The following is a 16,677-nucleotide window of genomic DNA, read 5'->3' as shown; positions in this document are numbered from 1 at the left end:
ATGTCCTCAATACTTTGCAGAAGTTAAGCTACTCATTAATACATAATATACACTGCAGACTAAATGCAAATTATAAGCAAATGCAACTCAAGAAAACTAAATTGTAGTTTTTATAAACAAAAAGCCAGAATCTGCAATGCAATAAAGAAATGGCTTTCATGTCTTTACTTGCACTGATCAATTTCTTCATAAGAAAACAGGTTCCAACTTAGTAAAGAGGAAGGAATTTCCTGGAAACTTGGCCTGTCTGTGCCAAGTGAAATTAATAGATCGTGGATAAGTTGATTTCACTCCACCTCAGCAGCAGAAACAGCAAGTAGAACTGCACACATTTTCCACACCCCTTATCACTTGCCCGCAGTCCTTTCCTAGTCTCCATTTAACCATTTGTCCTTAACTGTCTCTCTCAATACTCCTTTTCTCCTTTCTTTCCCCTGCACTCTCTCTCTGTCAGCTCATCATTTTCTAGTTGCCAGTTTGCCATGTGTAGTGTATTGCTGAGGTCTCCCCAAAACATCATCTTCCCTAAGTCCTAAAGCAGGAGTTCCCACCTCTTTTTTAATGCCATGGACCCTTACCATTCACCAAGGGGGGTTGGGTGTCGGTGAACCCCACGTGGGGAACTCCTCCACTTAAGCCTTTGACATGGCATGGGGGAATGGAGCCTCAGCTTCTAGCAAAGCCCAGCAAGATTTTGTAGCAGTTTTTACATTTCTAAAATTATTACTTGAAATACACAAAAGTTCGCAGCTATATAGGACCCTGGTCAGACCCCACTTGGAGTACTGTGCTCAGTTCTAGTCGCCTCACTGAAAGAAGGATGTGGAAGCCATAGAAAGGGTGCAGAGGAGATTTACAAGGATGTTGCCTGGATTGGGGAGCATGCTTTATGAAAACAGGTTGAGTGAACTCGGCCTTTTCTCCTTGGAGCGACGGAGGATGAGAGGCGACCTGATAAGAGGTGTATAAGCTAGAATCTGCGATGCAATAAATAAATGGTTTTCATGTCTTTACTTGATATGGTTGTCTGAACAGCCAGCTCCTGTGCTGTGCCATGTTCTGTTCTATTGATCTCCAGCAGGTCAGGCTGACACATGATGGCCAAGATGAATTTTACAGCACAATGTCAGCAAGATCAGGGCCTCCATTAGAATCCAGTAATGTGGTGGAATGACAAAAGTGAAGGCATATTACTCAGCAGGTTTTTCATAAGTCAAAGACTTAATTACATGGGCTTGATTTAATTTCACCACAAATACAGACCCATTCATCAACTAATGCCAGTTCTGAATAGATTATGAAATCAAGGAGGCTTGGTCAGATTACTTGTATTTGACATTTCTTTAAAAGAATTTCTCCCCCAATTTTTTCCCCTCCTGGCCACATTTAATATGTTATCTTTACGCAAACAGAATGATTTGTATTACAAAGTAAACTGTTTCCAACAGGTTGGAATCCCAAAATCATGAAATTCTCTCCCTAACAGTGTTAAGTACAACCAGACTTCAAGGACTGCAGCGGTTCAAGGTGGCAACTCACCACCACCTTCACAAGGGCAATTACATGTTCAGCCTGCAAAGCCTACATCCTTTGAATGAGTAATAAAAATAATTTAAAAAGCACCTGGATACAAAACAATTTACATGAGTAAAAGTTACACTGGGGTAGACTCGTGCTTCATTTTCTCACCTTGATAATCCGGTCATTTCCTGAAGTTAACAACCAGCCTCTCGTTACATCAAATGCCATGTGGACCACAGAATGCTTGCTGTCGTGGAAAGTTGCTGTGGGTGCTCGTCTGCAAACACAAATCATGTACGAAAGCACAAAAGGTTAAAAGCTAGTGCTGAAAAGCATCATGAATTAATAAATATTTCTTCACAGATTTCATTATGTGGCATCTGCAGAAGCGAATGATGATATAGGCAAGGCCAATGAAGTGAATTCACTGCAAGGATGGTTTTTAATATTCTTGATAAAATTTCAAAAATCCAACAATTTTTGAGGTATTGCAATTTATCTCCTCTGCAGGAATTAAGATGTCAGAGCTAACTTTTTTTCTGGTACGCTGATATGATAGTTCATCACACCTTCTTGATATTTATTGCTTATTTATTATTACATTTTATCTTTGGACAGTTTGTTGTCTTTTGCACACTGGTTGTCAGCCTTGTTGGAGCAGTCTTTCATTGATTCTATTATGGTTATTAGATTTATTGAGTATGCCTGCCTGCAAGAGAATGCATCTCATCATTGTATATAGTGATATACATGTTGAACTTTGACGGCTCTCTATATGTCTCTATTTTTCTCCTCAGGACTCATTAATTTGTACCTCCAAGATGGTCTCCAACGTCAGCAAATTCAAATCTTCATTTTAACACACTTTTCTTTATTTTCTTCATTTTAACACATTTTTTCTTTATTCCCTTAATCTTTTTCTTTAGATACTCACATCTCTCATTTCCTTGCATTCCAATATAACGACAGATAATTGCAAAGCAGGCTCTATTCTGTAACACCACCCCATTCTTGCTGACAACTAATTAACCTATTACCATATTGAAGACAGAAGAAGCTGCAAATGCTGGAACCTGGAGCAATAAACATCTGGAGGAACCCAATAGGTCAAGTAGCATCTGTGGTAATTTTAGCTAGGACACATATGAGTACTCATAGCTTCTCCTTTGAGTTGTAGGAGGTGAGAGGAGTTAAAATAACAATTGGAATCGAGTGTAGCTGAATCCCGATACAGGACTTCAACTTGAAATATCAACAAGTCCTTCATTGCACAGGTCCTGCTTGGCCTGTTGAGCTTTCCAGCAGATGGCTTGTTGCAACCTGGTATGTGGAAGGGAGCCAAAGTATCATGGAAACCCACACGTTCACAGGTGAAACAAGCAAACACCACACCGACAGCGTCTTACATTAGGATCGAACCCTGTTGCTTTCTAAACTCAAGGTCACCACCCTATTCATTTAATTGCTCCTTCAGAAAGAGACAGAATTAACTATAAATCACCCAGAATCAGCAATTCACTTATGCACATGGGCAATTTAATGAACAATTAATCGTCCAACATGCACCTCTCTGGGATATGGAAGGAAACTGGAGCATCCTTTTTTTTGGGGGGGGGGGGTGTAGTGGGGTGGATCCACATAGAAAGAGAGAATGAGGCAGCACCAGAGATCAGGATTGAACCTGGGTTACTGAAGATTTGAGGCAGCAGTGTATGAGCTGTGCTACTATGTCACTTTTTGCCTCTACTTTCAGAGATTTTACTCCCTGACACACCTATTTAATGGCAACTGAAGGTATTTCTGAGGAGGGAGTCGTAATTTGTAAAACCTTTAACAGGATCTGAAGCAACAACAGTCTGAATCTAGAGCGACAACATTACTGCTGAGTCAAGCAGGATAGTTCAATAAAAATGTATTAATTTTGGACAATAGACAGTAGGGGCAGGAGTAGGCCATTCGGCTGTTCTAGCCAGCACCGCCATTCACTGTGATCATGGCTGATCATACACAATCAGTACCCCGTTCCTGCCCTCTCCCCATATCCCTTGACCCCGCCATCTATAAGAGCTCTATCTAACTCTCTCTTGAATGCATCCAGAGACTTGGCTTCCACTGCCTTCTGGGGCAGAGCATTCCACATATCCGCCACTCTCCGGGTGAAAAAGTTGTTCCGCATCTCTGTTCTAAATGGCCTACCCCTTATTCTTAAACTGTGGCCTCTAGTTCTGGACTCACCCATCAGCAGGAACATGCTTCCTGCCTCCAGCGTGTCTAATCCCTTAATAATCTTATATGTTTCAATCAGATCCCCTCTCATTCTTCTAAATTCCAGTGTATACAAGCCCAGTCACTCCAATCTTTCAACATTTGACAGTCCCGCCATTCCGGGAATTAACCTTGTGAACCTACGCTGCACTCCCTCAATAGCAAGAATGTCCTTCCTCAAATTTGGAGACCAAAACTGCACACAATACTCCAGATGGGGTCTCACCAGGGCCCTGTACAGCTGCAGAAGGACCTCTTTACTCCTATACTCAATTCCTCTTGTTATAAAGGCCAGCATGCCATTAGCTTTCTTCACTGCCTGCTGTACCTGCATGCTTGCTTTCATTGACTGATGTACAAGAACACCTAGATCTCGTTGTACTTCCCCTTTTCCTAACTTGACTCCATTTAGATAATTATCTGCCTTCCTGTTCTTACCACCAAAGTGGATAACCTCACATTTATCCACATTAAACGGCATCTGCCATACCTTCGCCCACTCACCTAGCCTGTCTAAGTCACCCTGCATTCTCATAACATCCTCCTGATATTTCACACTGCCACCCAGCATTGTGTCATTGGCAAATTTGCTAATATTACTTTTAATCCCTTCATCTAAATCATTAATGTATATTGTAAACAGCTGCAGTCCCAGCACCAAACCTTGCTGTACCCCACTGGTCACAGCCTGACCATTCCGAAAGGGACTCGTTAATTGCTACTCTTTGTTTCCTGTCAGCCAGCCAATTTTCAATCCATGTCAGTACTCTGCCCCCAATACCATGTGCCCTAATTTTGCCCACTAATCTCCTATGTGGGACTTTATCAAAGGGTTTCTGAAAGTCCAGGTGCACTACATCCACTGGCTCTCCCTCGTCCATTTTCATAGTTACATCCTCAAAAGATTAGTCAAGCATGGTTTCCCCTTCATAAATCCATGCTGACTCAGACTGATCCTTCTACTGCTATCCAAATATGTTGTAATTTCCTCTTTTATAATTGCCTCCAGCATCTTTCCCACCACTGACATCAGGCTAACCGATCTATAATTCCGTTTTCTCTCTCCCTCCTTTCTTGAAAAGTGGGACATTATCCACCCTGCAATCCCCAGACACTGTTCCTGAATCTATAGAACATTGGAAAATGATTACCAATGCGTCCGTGATTTCTAGAGCCACCTCCTTAAGTACCCTGGGATGCAGACCATTGGGTCCCGTGGACATATCAGCCTTCAGACTCAACTGTCTATCCAACACCGTTTCTTGCTTAATATAAATTTCCTTCAGTTCATCCATTACCTTAGTTCCTTTGGCCACTATTACATCTGAGAGATCGTTTGTGTCTTCACTAGTGAAGACAGATCTAAAGTACCTGTTCAACTCATCTGCCATTTCCTTGTTCCCCATAATAAATTCACCCGTTTCTGTCTTCAATGGCCCAATTTTGGTCTTAACTATTTTTTTGCTATTCACATACCAAAAGCAGCTTTTACTATCCTCCTTTATATTCTTGGCTAGTTTACCTTCGTACCTCATATTTTCTCGGCGTATTGCCTTTTTTGTTATCTTCTGTTGCTCTTTAAAAGCTTCCCAGTCCTCCGGTTTCCCGCTCATCTTTGCTATGTTATACTTCTTTTTTATTTTTATACTGCCCTTTACTTCCCTCGTCAGCCACGGCCGCCCCTTAGGATCTTTCTTCCTCTTTGGAATGAACCAATCTGCATTATTGCCAGAAATACCTGCCATTGTTGTTCCACTGTCTTCCCTGCTAGGGTTTTGTTCCATTGAACTTTGGCCAGCTCCTCCCTCATAGCTCCACAGTTCCCTTTGTTCAACTGTAATACTGTAACATCTGATTTTCCCTTCTCCTTCTCAAATTGTAGGTTAAACCATCTCATATTATGGTCACTACCTGCTAACGGCTCCTTTACCTCGAGGTCCCTGATCAAATCCGGTTCTTTGCACAACACCAAATCTAGAATTGCCTTCTCCCTGGTAGGCTCCAGTACAAGCTGTTCTAAGAATCCGTCTCAGAGGCACTCCACAAACTCCCTTTCTTGGAGTCCAGTGCCATCTTGATTCTCCCAGTCTACCTACATGTTGAAATCCCCCATGACAACTGTATCATTACCTTTGTGACATGCCAATTTTAACACTTCATTCAACTTACACCCCACATCCAGACTGCTGTTTGGGGGCCTGTAGATAACACCCATTAGGGTCTTTCTACCCTTAGAATTTCTCAGTTCTATCCATACTGACTCTACATCCCCTGATTCTACTCTCGCAAGGGACTGAATATTATTCCTCACCAACAGAGCCACCCCACCCCCTCTGCCCGTCAGTCTGTCCTTTCGATAAGACATATATCCTTGAATATTCATTACCCAGGCCCTGTCCGCTTGAAGCCATGACTCTGTTATTCCCACAACATCGTACTTGCCAATTTCCAACTGAGCCTCAAGTTCATCTACTTTATTCCTTATACTTCCTGCATTCATATATATAATACTTTTAATTCGTTACTCCCCTCACCTATCAATTCCTATTTCACTTGGCCATACTATATCTCTTCTTGAGCTTTCTGCTCCCTTGATTCTGTTGTCCTTTTTAAACTTTTCCTATTTTCACTTTCCCTTTAACTCCATCTTTATATTTCCAGTTCATCCCCTCCCCCCCCAGTACTTAGTTTAAACTCATCCGTGTTGCAGTGGCAAACCTGTCTGCCAGAATGCTGGTCCCCTGCCTATTAAGGTGCAACCCGTCCCTTTTGTACAATTTATCCTTACCCCAAAACATACCCCAGTGGTCCAAGAATGTAAATCCTTGCTTCCTGCATCAGTTCCTCAGCCACACATTCAGATCCATTATCTCCCTGTCCCTGCCCTCTCCAGCACGAGGAACTGGAAGCAAACCAGAGATAACCACCCTGGAAGTTCTGCATTTCAGCCTTCTTCCGAGTTCTCTGAAGTCCCGCTGCAGAATGTCCTTCCTCTTCTTCCCGATGTCATTTGTGCCGACATGCATTACCACTTCCAGCTGTTCACCTTCACCCTTGAGGAGTCCCCCGTGATGTCCTGGATCCTAGCACCAGGGAGGCAACACACCATCCTTAAGTCTCACCTGATGCTGCAGAAATCCCTTTCTGTACCTCTTACTATGGAGTCCCCTACTATCACGGCTCTTCCTGATGTCTGACTCCTCGGCTCTGCTTCTGCACCAATTTTCGGCTCGCAGACCTGTCCGCCTCTCAGACTGGCAGTGTCTTCTGTCCTGACAGCTTCCAAGAAGGTGAACCTGTTAATGAGAGGCACATCCCCCGGGGTCTCCTGTACTTCAAGCATCCTTTCCTTCCTCATTGTCACCCCCCTTCTCTCTTCCAGTATTCTCGGTGTAACAACCTCACTGTAGGTCCTGTCCAGAAAACTCGTTTTCATGGATGAACCTGAGGTCATCTAGTTCTTTCTTCAGTATTGCAACATGATCCTTCAAAAGCTGAATCTGGACACACTTTCCACAGCTGTAGCAGCCAGTTGCACCATCAGTATCCCTGACCTCCCACATGATGCACGTAGCACACTGAATCAGCTTAGCGGCCATGTCTTCATCCTCCCCAATTGTGGAGTAGTCTCCTCCCTCAGCCTCCTCGCTGAAGACTATCGAGCCAAAGGCTAGCACTTTTCACACCAGGCACTTCCCTCGACCAGGCCGCTTCCCGACAGTTGTATTTGGAAAAATTGTATAATTGAATAATTGTATTTGCAAGAAGATAATGGAATGCTTGTAACCATTATAGGTCTAATGCAACAGTCAGAATGCAAATAAATATCCTACCAATTTTGATAAGTGCTGACAAGACATCTGTAGCAATCAAATGGAGTTTAAATAAAACCAGATCACTTTTTTATTCCAGTACTTTTTAAAAAAATTAACAAAAATTGGACATGACCATTCTTTCTCAGCTAGAAGTTTGAAATGTACTCACTCCTCATCTGTGATGGACTCACAGCAGCTGTCACAGACCCGCACTTCAAACTCAAATCCCATTAATGGGATGGAGGAACGTTTGGAGCTACACTTCCCACACAGAGCTTTCCCACACTTTCTGCAGTGGTGCTGAATCAAACAAAAGAGAATGACGTTTGCAGTATTCAAAATTAGTCCAAAATTCAACACAACTCTGGCTACACAACATTTCATCGTTAAGCAGCTTAATTATGAATGTAAATGAAGTGCCATTGGACTGAAATGTTAACTGGTTCTCTGGATTGATGCTGTCTAACCTTCTGAGTACCTCAGGCATTTCCAAATTTTGTTTTACTTCAGCATCTGTTGTTTAATGCTTTTCAACTGTTTTTTTTCCCCAATTAAGGAGACATGTCAAATAGGAATATACAGTTTCAAACATTATAACACGAGTCAATTCTTTTATCCAAGGTAACAAAAGGATAAAAGAATTATATAGATAAAGTATTTTCTCCAGTGTTCCTAGTTCAGAACAAGATGTTGTAATCTCAAATTATAAATGCTCAGAGGCATTTAAGGAAACTCAGAATGGAAGAAATCAAAACTCTCATATCTTAAAGGGCTGCTGGGATGAGGGTGGAAGGGGGCAATTTAAAAAGACAAGACTATTATCAGTCAGAACTGAAGATATGGATCAGCCTGGGTTCTGCAGAACTTGAGGTTGAATGTACTTTCCTATTCCTTTCTCGCAGTTTAGGTTAGGAAACCTGACCAAGCACACTGTAGAATAATGACAATTTTTGCAAAAACTACAAATAATTCAAAAGTCTAACGAGATCAAGAGATATGGGGAGGAAAATGGAAAAGAACACTGAATCTGAAATAGAGTTGAAGAACAAATGCTTCACATCCTACTCCTAGCTCCCATGCTTCTGTGATTCATTAGCACAAGTCCTAACAAGGCACAATGTTTAAAAATTGGTGCAAGTGAAGGAACTGACGTTTGATAATTTGATCTGCCAAATTTTCTTCCATACTACTTGTCTTGGCATTTTTGTCAAGTTATTTGTATACTGGGTACCAATAATGAACCAGATAAGAATAGCCCACCATGCCTAAAATTACTTTTCAAAAATTGGGTTGCAAAATTTTATGCAGAGATAAGATTAGCTTTATTTGTGAGATGTACATAAAAACATGCAATGAAATGCACTGCTGGCACCATTGTTTGCAGTGCGCTGGGGACAGCCCGCAAGAGTTGCCACACTTCCAGCACCAATATATCATGCCCACAATCCACTAACCCTGACCCGTACATTTTTGGAATGTTGAGGGAAACTGGAGCACCCTCAGGAAAACTACGTGGTCATAAGGAGAACATGAGCTCCTTACAGACAGCAATAGGAATTGATGCCCGATCAATGATAGCTGATGCTAGGCAGACAATCATGTGCAAATGTAGAAGCCTGGAACTTACTGAAAAGTTCTAAATGCAATCTCTTCACAAATGCCTTGGAATAAAGCAATGGCATGCTAACTTCTTGCAATTTCCCTAACAGCTAACACTGGGAAATTCATGCACAGAATGTGTACCGAGCTACATTTGGTGCAGCTTTGAAAACTCTATTCATTTCAATAGGATGAAATAGCTATTTGAGAATTCGGCAAGTCCAGGTGATTTATATTTAGAAACAACAGAACATAATGATTGAAACTTTTGAATAAGTTATGTTTTTTGACATACGTATTTCAGTTTCAGTTTCAATTCTTTTTAAAATTTAAAATTAAGAGACTTAGAACACAGTACAAATCTATGGTTTTTTGACAGCTTTAACTGCTGGTAAACTAAGGGTGGAACACAAATGTCTGTAAAGTATTCCTGATAATAGAGCACAGCAATGAAGCAATAGCTCTTGTAGGCATGTCACTGTACCATCCTGTTTCAGGTTCAGCGGACATACTGTATTTCAAATGGTAGCTACTGGAAATTGCAAAGTGGCACAATGCCACACAATGTCATGACGAGCAGTTAGCAAATTATGAACAGACATCTCAAGAAGTTTGAGACCTCTATATTCAAGTGTGTTACTTAAGAAAGAAATCACCAGGACCTGGAAATGACAACACTTCCCAGAAAAATCTGAGGTAAAACTCAGATTTTTAGAACCCGTTCTAATACGACCACCTTTAACTATAAAAACTGCCATGATCATAAAAGATTACTTTTATTTCCAAACCAGCAAGTCACAGCTGAATCTGTAGCTTGCTGGTTGCATACAGAATACAAGAGATTCGATAGATGCTGAATCTCTTGAGCAACACACACAAAATGCTGGAGGAACTCAGCTGGTCTGGTAGCGTCTATGGAGAGAAATTAACGGGTGACATTTCAGTCCAAGGCCCTTCATCAGGACTGGAAGGGAAGAGGGTAGAAGCCACAGGAAGGGGAGGAGCGCAAGTTGGAAGTGAATAGATGAGTCCAGGTGAGGAGGAGGAAGTTGGATAGAGGAAGGGGGTTGAAAGGACAGCAGCTGGAAGGTGATAGGTGGAAGAGGCAAGAGCTGAAGAAGGATCCATGACAGGACAGCAAAACAATAAAGGGAAGGAGGTAGGGAACTAGAGAGAGCGGTGGGTTGGGAGAAGGGGATATGAGGCACAGGAACACAAGGAAAGAGAGGGGTGGAGAGAAAGGAGAACAGAGTGGACTGGTCACTGGAAGTCAGCCAAATCAATGCTGATGCTGTCAGGTTGAAGACTACCAATACAGAATATGACATTATTCCTCCAACCTGCATCTGGCCTCATTGTGGCAGTAGATAAGGCCGCAGATTGACATGTTCACATTGGAATGGGAAGCGAGATTGAAACGTGTGGTCACTGGGAGATCTTGGCAGATACAGTGGTCAAGGCAAAGGTGCTTGATGAAGCAGTTCTCTTATTCTGGCTTCTGCTCTCTTTTTCAGAGCAGTGGCTGTAGTCTGGATGGATTGTAGCTAGGTATTTGACAAGGTTCTTCATGGTAGACTTATCCAAAAAAAAAAAAAATCACAGGGCATGGGGTCCATGAAATCTTAGCTTTCCTCAAAGGATGGTGGTATAGGAAGCATATTCTGCCTAGATGCTGGTGACTAGTGTTGTACAGGGATCCACTCCAGGACACCTGCTCTTTGTGATTTTTATTACTGACTTGGGTGAGGAAGTGGAAAGGTGGGTTAGTAAGTATTCAGATGAGATGAAGGTTGATAGTCTTGTTGATAATGGTCGTTGTAGATTACAATGGAATACTGACAGTATGCAGAACTGGGCTAAGAAATGGCAGATGGAGTTCAATCCAAAAATCTGAGAAGTGATATACTTTGCAAGATCAAACTTGAAGATGGAACACAAGGCTAATGGCGGGATTCTGAACAGTGTGGAGGAACAGGAGGATCTTGGGGTCCAAATCTTCAAAGTTTTAGAGTGACTGAGGTGGCATATAGTGTGATGCTCTTCATTAGTTGGGGGATTGAGTGCCAGAGCCATGAAGTAATGTTGCAGCACTATAAAACCTTGGTTAGATCACACTTGCAATATTGTTTTCAATATGGATTGCTACGTGAAAGAACGTGGAAGCTTTAGACAGGTTGCAAAGGAAACTTACCAGGATATACCCTGGATTGGAGAACACGTGTTATGAGAATTTGGTCAAGCGAGCTCATGCTTCTCTCTTTGGGGCAAATGAGGATGAGGGGCAACATGATAGAGTGTATAAGATTATGATAGGCATAGATAGAGTGGATAGCTGGCACCTTTTTCCCCAGGACAGCAAAGACTAATACCATTTGTTTCAGATGAGTGAAGGAAAATCTAGGGCAGATTGTCTCTGCTTATCTTTCTTACACACAGAGTGCCGAGTACCTGGAATGCACTGCTGGGATGGTAGTAGAAGCTGATACAATAAGGACATTTAAGAGACTCATAGATAGGCACATGGATGTAAGAATATGCAGGGCTATGAGGTTGTATAGGACTGAAAGGTTAGACTGATAATGATTAATATCGTTCAGCATATCATCATGGATCAAAGGACCCATAGTGTGCTGCACTGTCCTATGTTCTGTAATTTGATCACTCCTTGTTTCATTCACCAATAAGTTGGCATGTCAGGTCACATCAAGGAACAAGAGGATGTATTATATGGTAATTAGACTGACAGCACAACGGGAGGAAATGCTAGAAATATTACATATGCTGACACCAATAATTACTGCCTATAATAATGAATTAAATGGCACATTACAAACTGCAGAACTTCAGTTAATCTTTAAACTGCAATTGTATTCTTCCAAATTAAAAACATTTAGATGTGAAGAAGAATACCTGTCTCAGACCAATTTTCTTACTGTCCCACATTTGTTTGAAGTTCCAGAAGAAAGGTTGGTCACACTTCTGGCAGGAATCACTATCTAACCAATCAGGAGTCTGATAAAGTGAAGAAAAAATTCTTAAAGACAATTCACCAGAATATCACCTCATCACCAGAATATAAACAGAGCTCCAATATGTCATTTGTATATTTTTCTTGAATAATTGCTTAATTATTCAAGCATTAAGATCTGAAAATAATTTATTTGAAGAAAGAATGCATGCTAAGGACTCAAGAGCCAGCTGTGTGTAAACATATTATGGGACTGATAGCTGTTCATTAAAGACACACGCAGCCAAAATCCTGGATGTTTTGTACACAGTCAGCAAACTTAAAATAAAGATTAACATTTGGGGATATATTTTTTGTTTAGAATCAAAACAATAAATGCTTTCATTTGGATTTTGTTATGAGTCTAAAATCATTTGTATTAAAAAAACAAAGTATCAATTAACACTTTATGGGATTCAATTTTTAAGACACTGGTTTTAACCAAATGAAAACTATTTTAACTGGGAAAGTTGAAATAAGAATGGAAAATGCCAGGGACACTCAGTCTCACTCAGAAGCACTGGAAGTTTTTCTCTCCACAGACTCAGTGCTTTAGCATTTGTTGGGTTTTATTTCAGATTTGCGGCACTTTGCATCTTTATTCCTGGATACAAGTGCATGCAACCAATGCTAGTTAGAATATTCGACGAGTCTCTTGTCCCAATTAAATGGCATAGTGTCACAAATAAACGAAGAAAATCCCAGCCATTTTCTCAATTTGCTTTTGCTCGTTAAGTTGGCCCAAATAAGTGAATGTCCCAATTAACCAGATTTCAATATAGTACTTTAAGATCGATTCAAGTTTATTATTGTACTAGAAGGAAAATTGGATACAAAAGTAAGGTTATACAATTGATTGCAATCTCTAAATGCTCACCGTTCCTCTGGTTGACTGCTGATTATGACCATGCTGAAAGCTGCACATCACTCAGAAATACAGCACGAGAACAGGTTTCACAGCCCAACATGTGCATGCCTAAAATGTTGCCTTGTATAGATAGTCTCATTTGCCCATATCCCTCTAAACTTTCTATCCATACATCTGTCGAAGTACCTTTTAACTGTACTTGCCTCAACTACTTGCTCTGGCAACAGATTCCACATACCCACCAGACTCTAGAAGTACTTTTTGTTCAAATGCAGATTACATTGACACAAGTGCACTGAATATTGACATAATTGATTTGGCATAATCAAAAAATGAGTTGAAATAAGAAAACAAAGTTGAAGTGAGAGAGAATGGGGGCAAGGGAAATAATTTCAGCAATATATTTATGCAAGTGCTCTAATGAACATACTTTCCCTCAATTCATCACCCTCCAATCCCTGAAACCCCTTAACAACTCCAAGCATTATTTCCCTCTCAATTCTTGAACAGCCTAAACTAATTGTATAGTAACATAAAAAGTCAAGTGTAGACATTCCTGGTCAAGCTTCAGACTTTTGGCCAAAAGTTCCTGAGCTGCAATGTTACAAACTTGTAATTTGTCCACTTTCCTAAAGCATCATGAAATACAATTGAAATGTAACACCTCTTAACCTACATATCAAAATTTAAAGTCAAATGCAATCACCTCATACATTTTCTCCTACTTATTAATTCTAAAACACCGCACTCTGAAAGAAGATGGAATGTTCACTACCATTAGCACCCACATTATTAGTAAAACATTAAGATAACTTGGTCTCCATTTTCTATGTTAAAATGTTCCAAGACCGAATGAAATCATTTGCTGACCTCTTGTCTTTTTACATCCATGTTCCACACAACTATCCCACCATCTGCACCACAAGAGATAAGCTGTCGAGTATGAAGAGCGTAACAAAGGGACTGAACTTTGTCACTGCATGGCAGAAACAAAATAGAATTAGCTAAAGCAGCACAACTGCAGTCTTTATTTGACATGAAAAATTAGTATGTGCAAATCAATACAGAATTCACACACTCACTTGTGGCCTTGCAACTCGATAGCTGTTCCCTTTCTTCCTCCTATATCCCACATAATAATGGAATGATCAGAGCTGCCTGAGAATAGTGTTCGTTGAACTGGGTCCCAACAAAGTGCAGTAATGCTACCTAAAAGACAGAACATAGCTCAAGTAACTAAATGTAGTGAGATTTCAGGATGGATAAATAATAAAAGTTGCAACCTACAAAATAAAGTGAATCAAACTTAATTTTTCATCCATTATATTGGTCAACTTAGAGAAAGCAGATCCCATTTTGGATTTTCACTCAAAGCATTATTTGCTTAATGTTATTAGTTAGACCGGGGGTCGGCAACCCGCGGCTCCGGAGCCACATGTGGCTCTTTTACGTCTGTGCTGCGGCTCCCTGTTGCTTTGGGAAATAATTGGTTGTGGCGACCCTTTTCCTGGCACATCCGAACCGACTCACAATTAGATAGCCTACGGGGGTTTGCGAGCACAGAGCTTTGGAGCCTCTGCGCCATGGGGGGCAGGTTGAGGGAGGCTTAAAAGTGAGTCTGAAGATTTCGAATAAAGTTTTTTCCTTCGACTGCAGTTACCGACTCCGTGTCGTAATTTTAGCGCTGCGTGTAGCACACCGCTACATGGTCAGTATTTAATTAAAATGTATTTTATGTTAGTTTGTTAGTTTTTGAAATGTAAATCTAAATTTGAAGATTATGGTGATCTTGTACAATCTAAATAAGACGTTGTGGCGACCCATTTCCTGACACATCCAAAGCGGCTCACAATTAGCCAGCGTTCAGGCTAAGGGAGATAGCCTACGGGGGTTTGTGAGTACGTGTCTTTTGCAGCATCCGCGCCCATGGGGGGCGGGTTGAGGGAGGCTTAAAAGCAAGGCTGTTTAGTTCGAATAAAGCTATCTTTGACTGCAGTTTACTGACTGCGTGTAGCAACCGCTACAACGTGTTTTTATCGCTGGCTGTCCAGAGGGGAGGTGCTGAAACGCTTTGTCGCGTGTCTGGAAGAAGTGAAAACTTTCCTGGGCAGCAAAGGGCTCACCTTTCCTGAGCTGGAACAGCCAGAGTGGCTGGAAAAGCTACACTTCATGGTAGACATGACAGCGCACCTGAACACGCTGAACACAGCTCTTCAGGGGAAAGGACATACAGCCCTGCACATGTTGGAGGATGTTTTGGCATTCGAGCGCAAGTTGACGTTGCTTGCCAGAGATTTACACAAAGGCACATTGTCTCACTTCCCCAATTTGAGAGAGTTTAAACAAGGTCACGACATGATAAATTCGGAGTATTTACATTCTGCAATCATCGCAATGCAAACATCGTTTGGGAAACGCTTCTGTGAGTTCAGAGAGGAAAAAAACACATTATCCTTCCCGGTCACTCCCCTAAGCATCGATCCATCCCTACTGAATACGACTGCATTGTCAGGTGTGAGTCAACCTGAACAAGTATGATAAATATTTTAATTGCCTATTATTTTGTATATTCATATGTTTTCATTGTTCAGTGAAATAGTCCTTTTATTTTTCAGGTTTGCTGCTGGCGGCAAATTTAAGTTTGGCGTTTTTCATAAATACAAGAAGGACTCAAATAGACGTTGAGTATTTTACTTAAAAGTAACCTTCAACCCAACGTCTTTTTTTCGGAGTTCAAAATGTTTTTGTTGCATGCAGAAATGTAATTTCGTTTTCTCTGCAGGAGTTCATCAATTTCATAAATGCAACACATTATAGTTTGTTTATACATAGCATAAAGGCAAAACAAAACGTTGTATGCAGTGTTATTTCATTTTAAATGTCAAACGGGTTTTGCGGCTCCCAGTGTTTTCTTTTCTGTGGGAAACAGGTCCAAGTGGCTCTTTCAGTGGTAAAGGTTGCTGACCCCTGAGTTAGACGATTGCCCTCATTGTGAAAAATTAAGTACTTCATTTGCTTTTATAGTAAACCCGCCAAGTATGTATGGTTAAATGTAAATTCAACTCTGATCAAAAAGAATCCTTAGTCCTAACCTTAAAAAATGATTGTTCGAGATTATTTTTCTGCTTCCTTAAATAAATTAGGGCTTGCACCCCTTTGGGCAAAATTACCCATTTCTGAAAGTTTCTTGAGGTCACAGCCAAGTGTAACTGAAGAGACCCAAGTTTTCCTAGTCAGAGCTAATTTTAAACAGAAATTATAGAGCTATATCAGGAGTTTTGTTCTTCATGCATATTATACATTAATTTGCATTTTAGTTTATATGGAAACAAAAGTAAACTTCAGTTGTTCTCCATAAATAGTTCAGAGAGAAAAGTCCAAATAATTTTTAAAAACATTTTAACGTATATTGAAAGAAAAATACAAGTACAAAATATGCCTGGCTCCAATTCCCACTTTGGGCAGTTTCTGGATTCCTTTGAAGATGATAAACAGCAGTTACTTGGACGCTGGATGCTGGCTGGTGGCATAGTGGCATCAGCGCTGGACTTCAGGGCGAGAGGTCCAGAGTTCAAATCCGGCCGGCTCCCTTGCATGCTATC

General features: G+C 40.9%; 1 protein-coding gene across 5 annotated transcripts in view; it reads right to left on the bottom strand.

Moving 5' to 3' along the window:
- Window positions 1–16,677, bottom strand: part of wdfy2 (WD repeat and FYVE domain containing 2) — a 62,283-nt gene that overhangs the window by 6,351 nt on the left and 39,255 nt on the right. For all 5 annotated transcript variants that reach the window (XM_059967923.1, XM_059967926.1, XM_059967924.1 and 2 more), the window contains 5 exons: window positions 14,158–14,284; window positions 13,946–14,051; window positions 12,111–12,212; window positions 7,771–7,901; window positions 1,690–1,798 (listed from right to left, as the gene is read on the bottom strand). In XM_059967923.1, the coding sequence (XP_059823906.1) occupies window positions 1,690–1,798; window positions 7,771–7,901; window positions 12,111–12,212; window positions 13,946–14,051; window positions 14,158–14,284 (575 nt within the window). The remainder of the gene's footprint in view (window positions 1–1,689; window positions 1,799–7,770; window positions 7,902–12,110; window positions 12,213–13,945; window positions 14,052–14,157; window positions 14,285–16,677) is intronic.

The sequence above is a fragment of the Hypanus sabinus genome, chromosome 4, assembly GCF_030144855.1.
Source record: "Hypanus sabinus isolate sHypSab1 chromosome 4, sHypSab1.hap1, whole genome shotgun sequence".
Classification (NCBI taxonomy): Eukaryota; Metazoa; Chordata; class Chondrichthyes; order Myliobatiformes; family Dasyatidae; genus Hypanus; species Hypanus sabinus.
The sequence above is the reverse complement of the archived record's forward strand: the minus strand, read 5'-3'. Positions and strand labels throughout refer to the sequence as shown.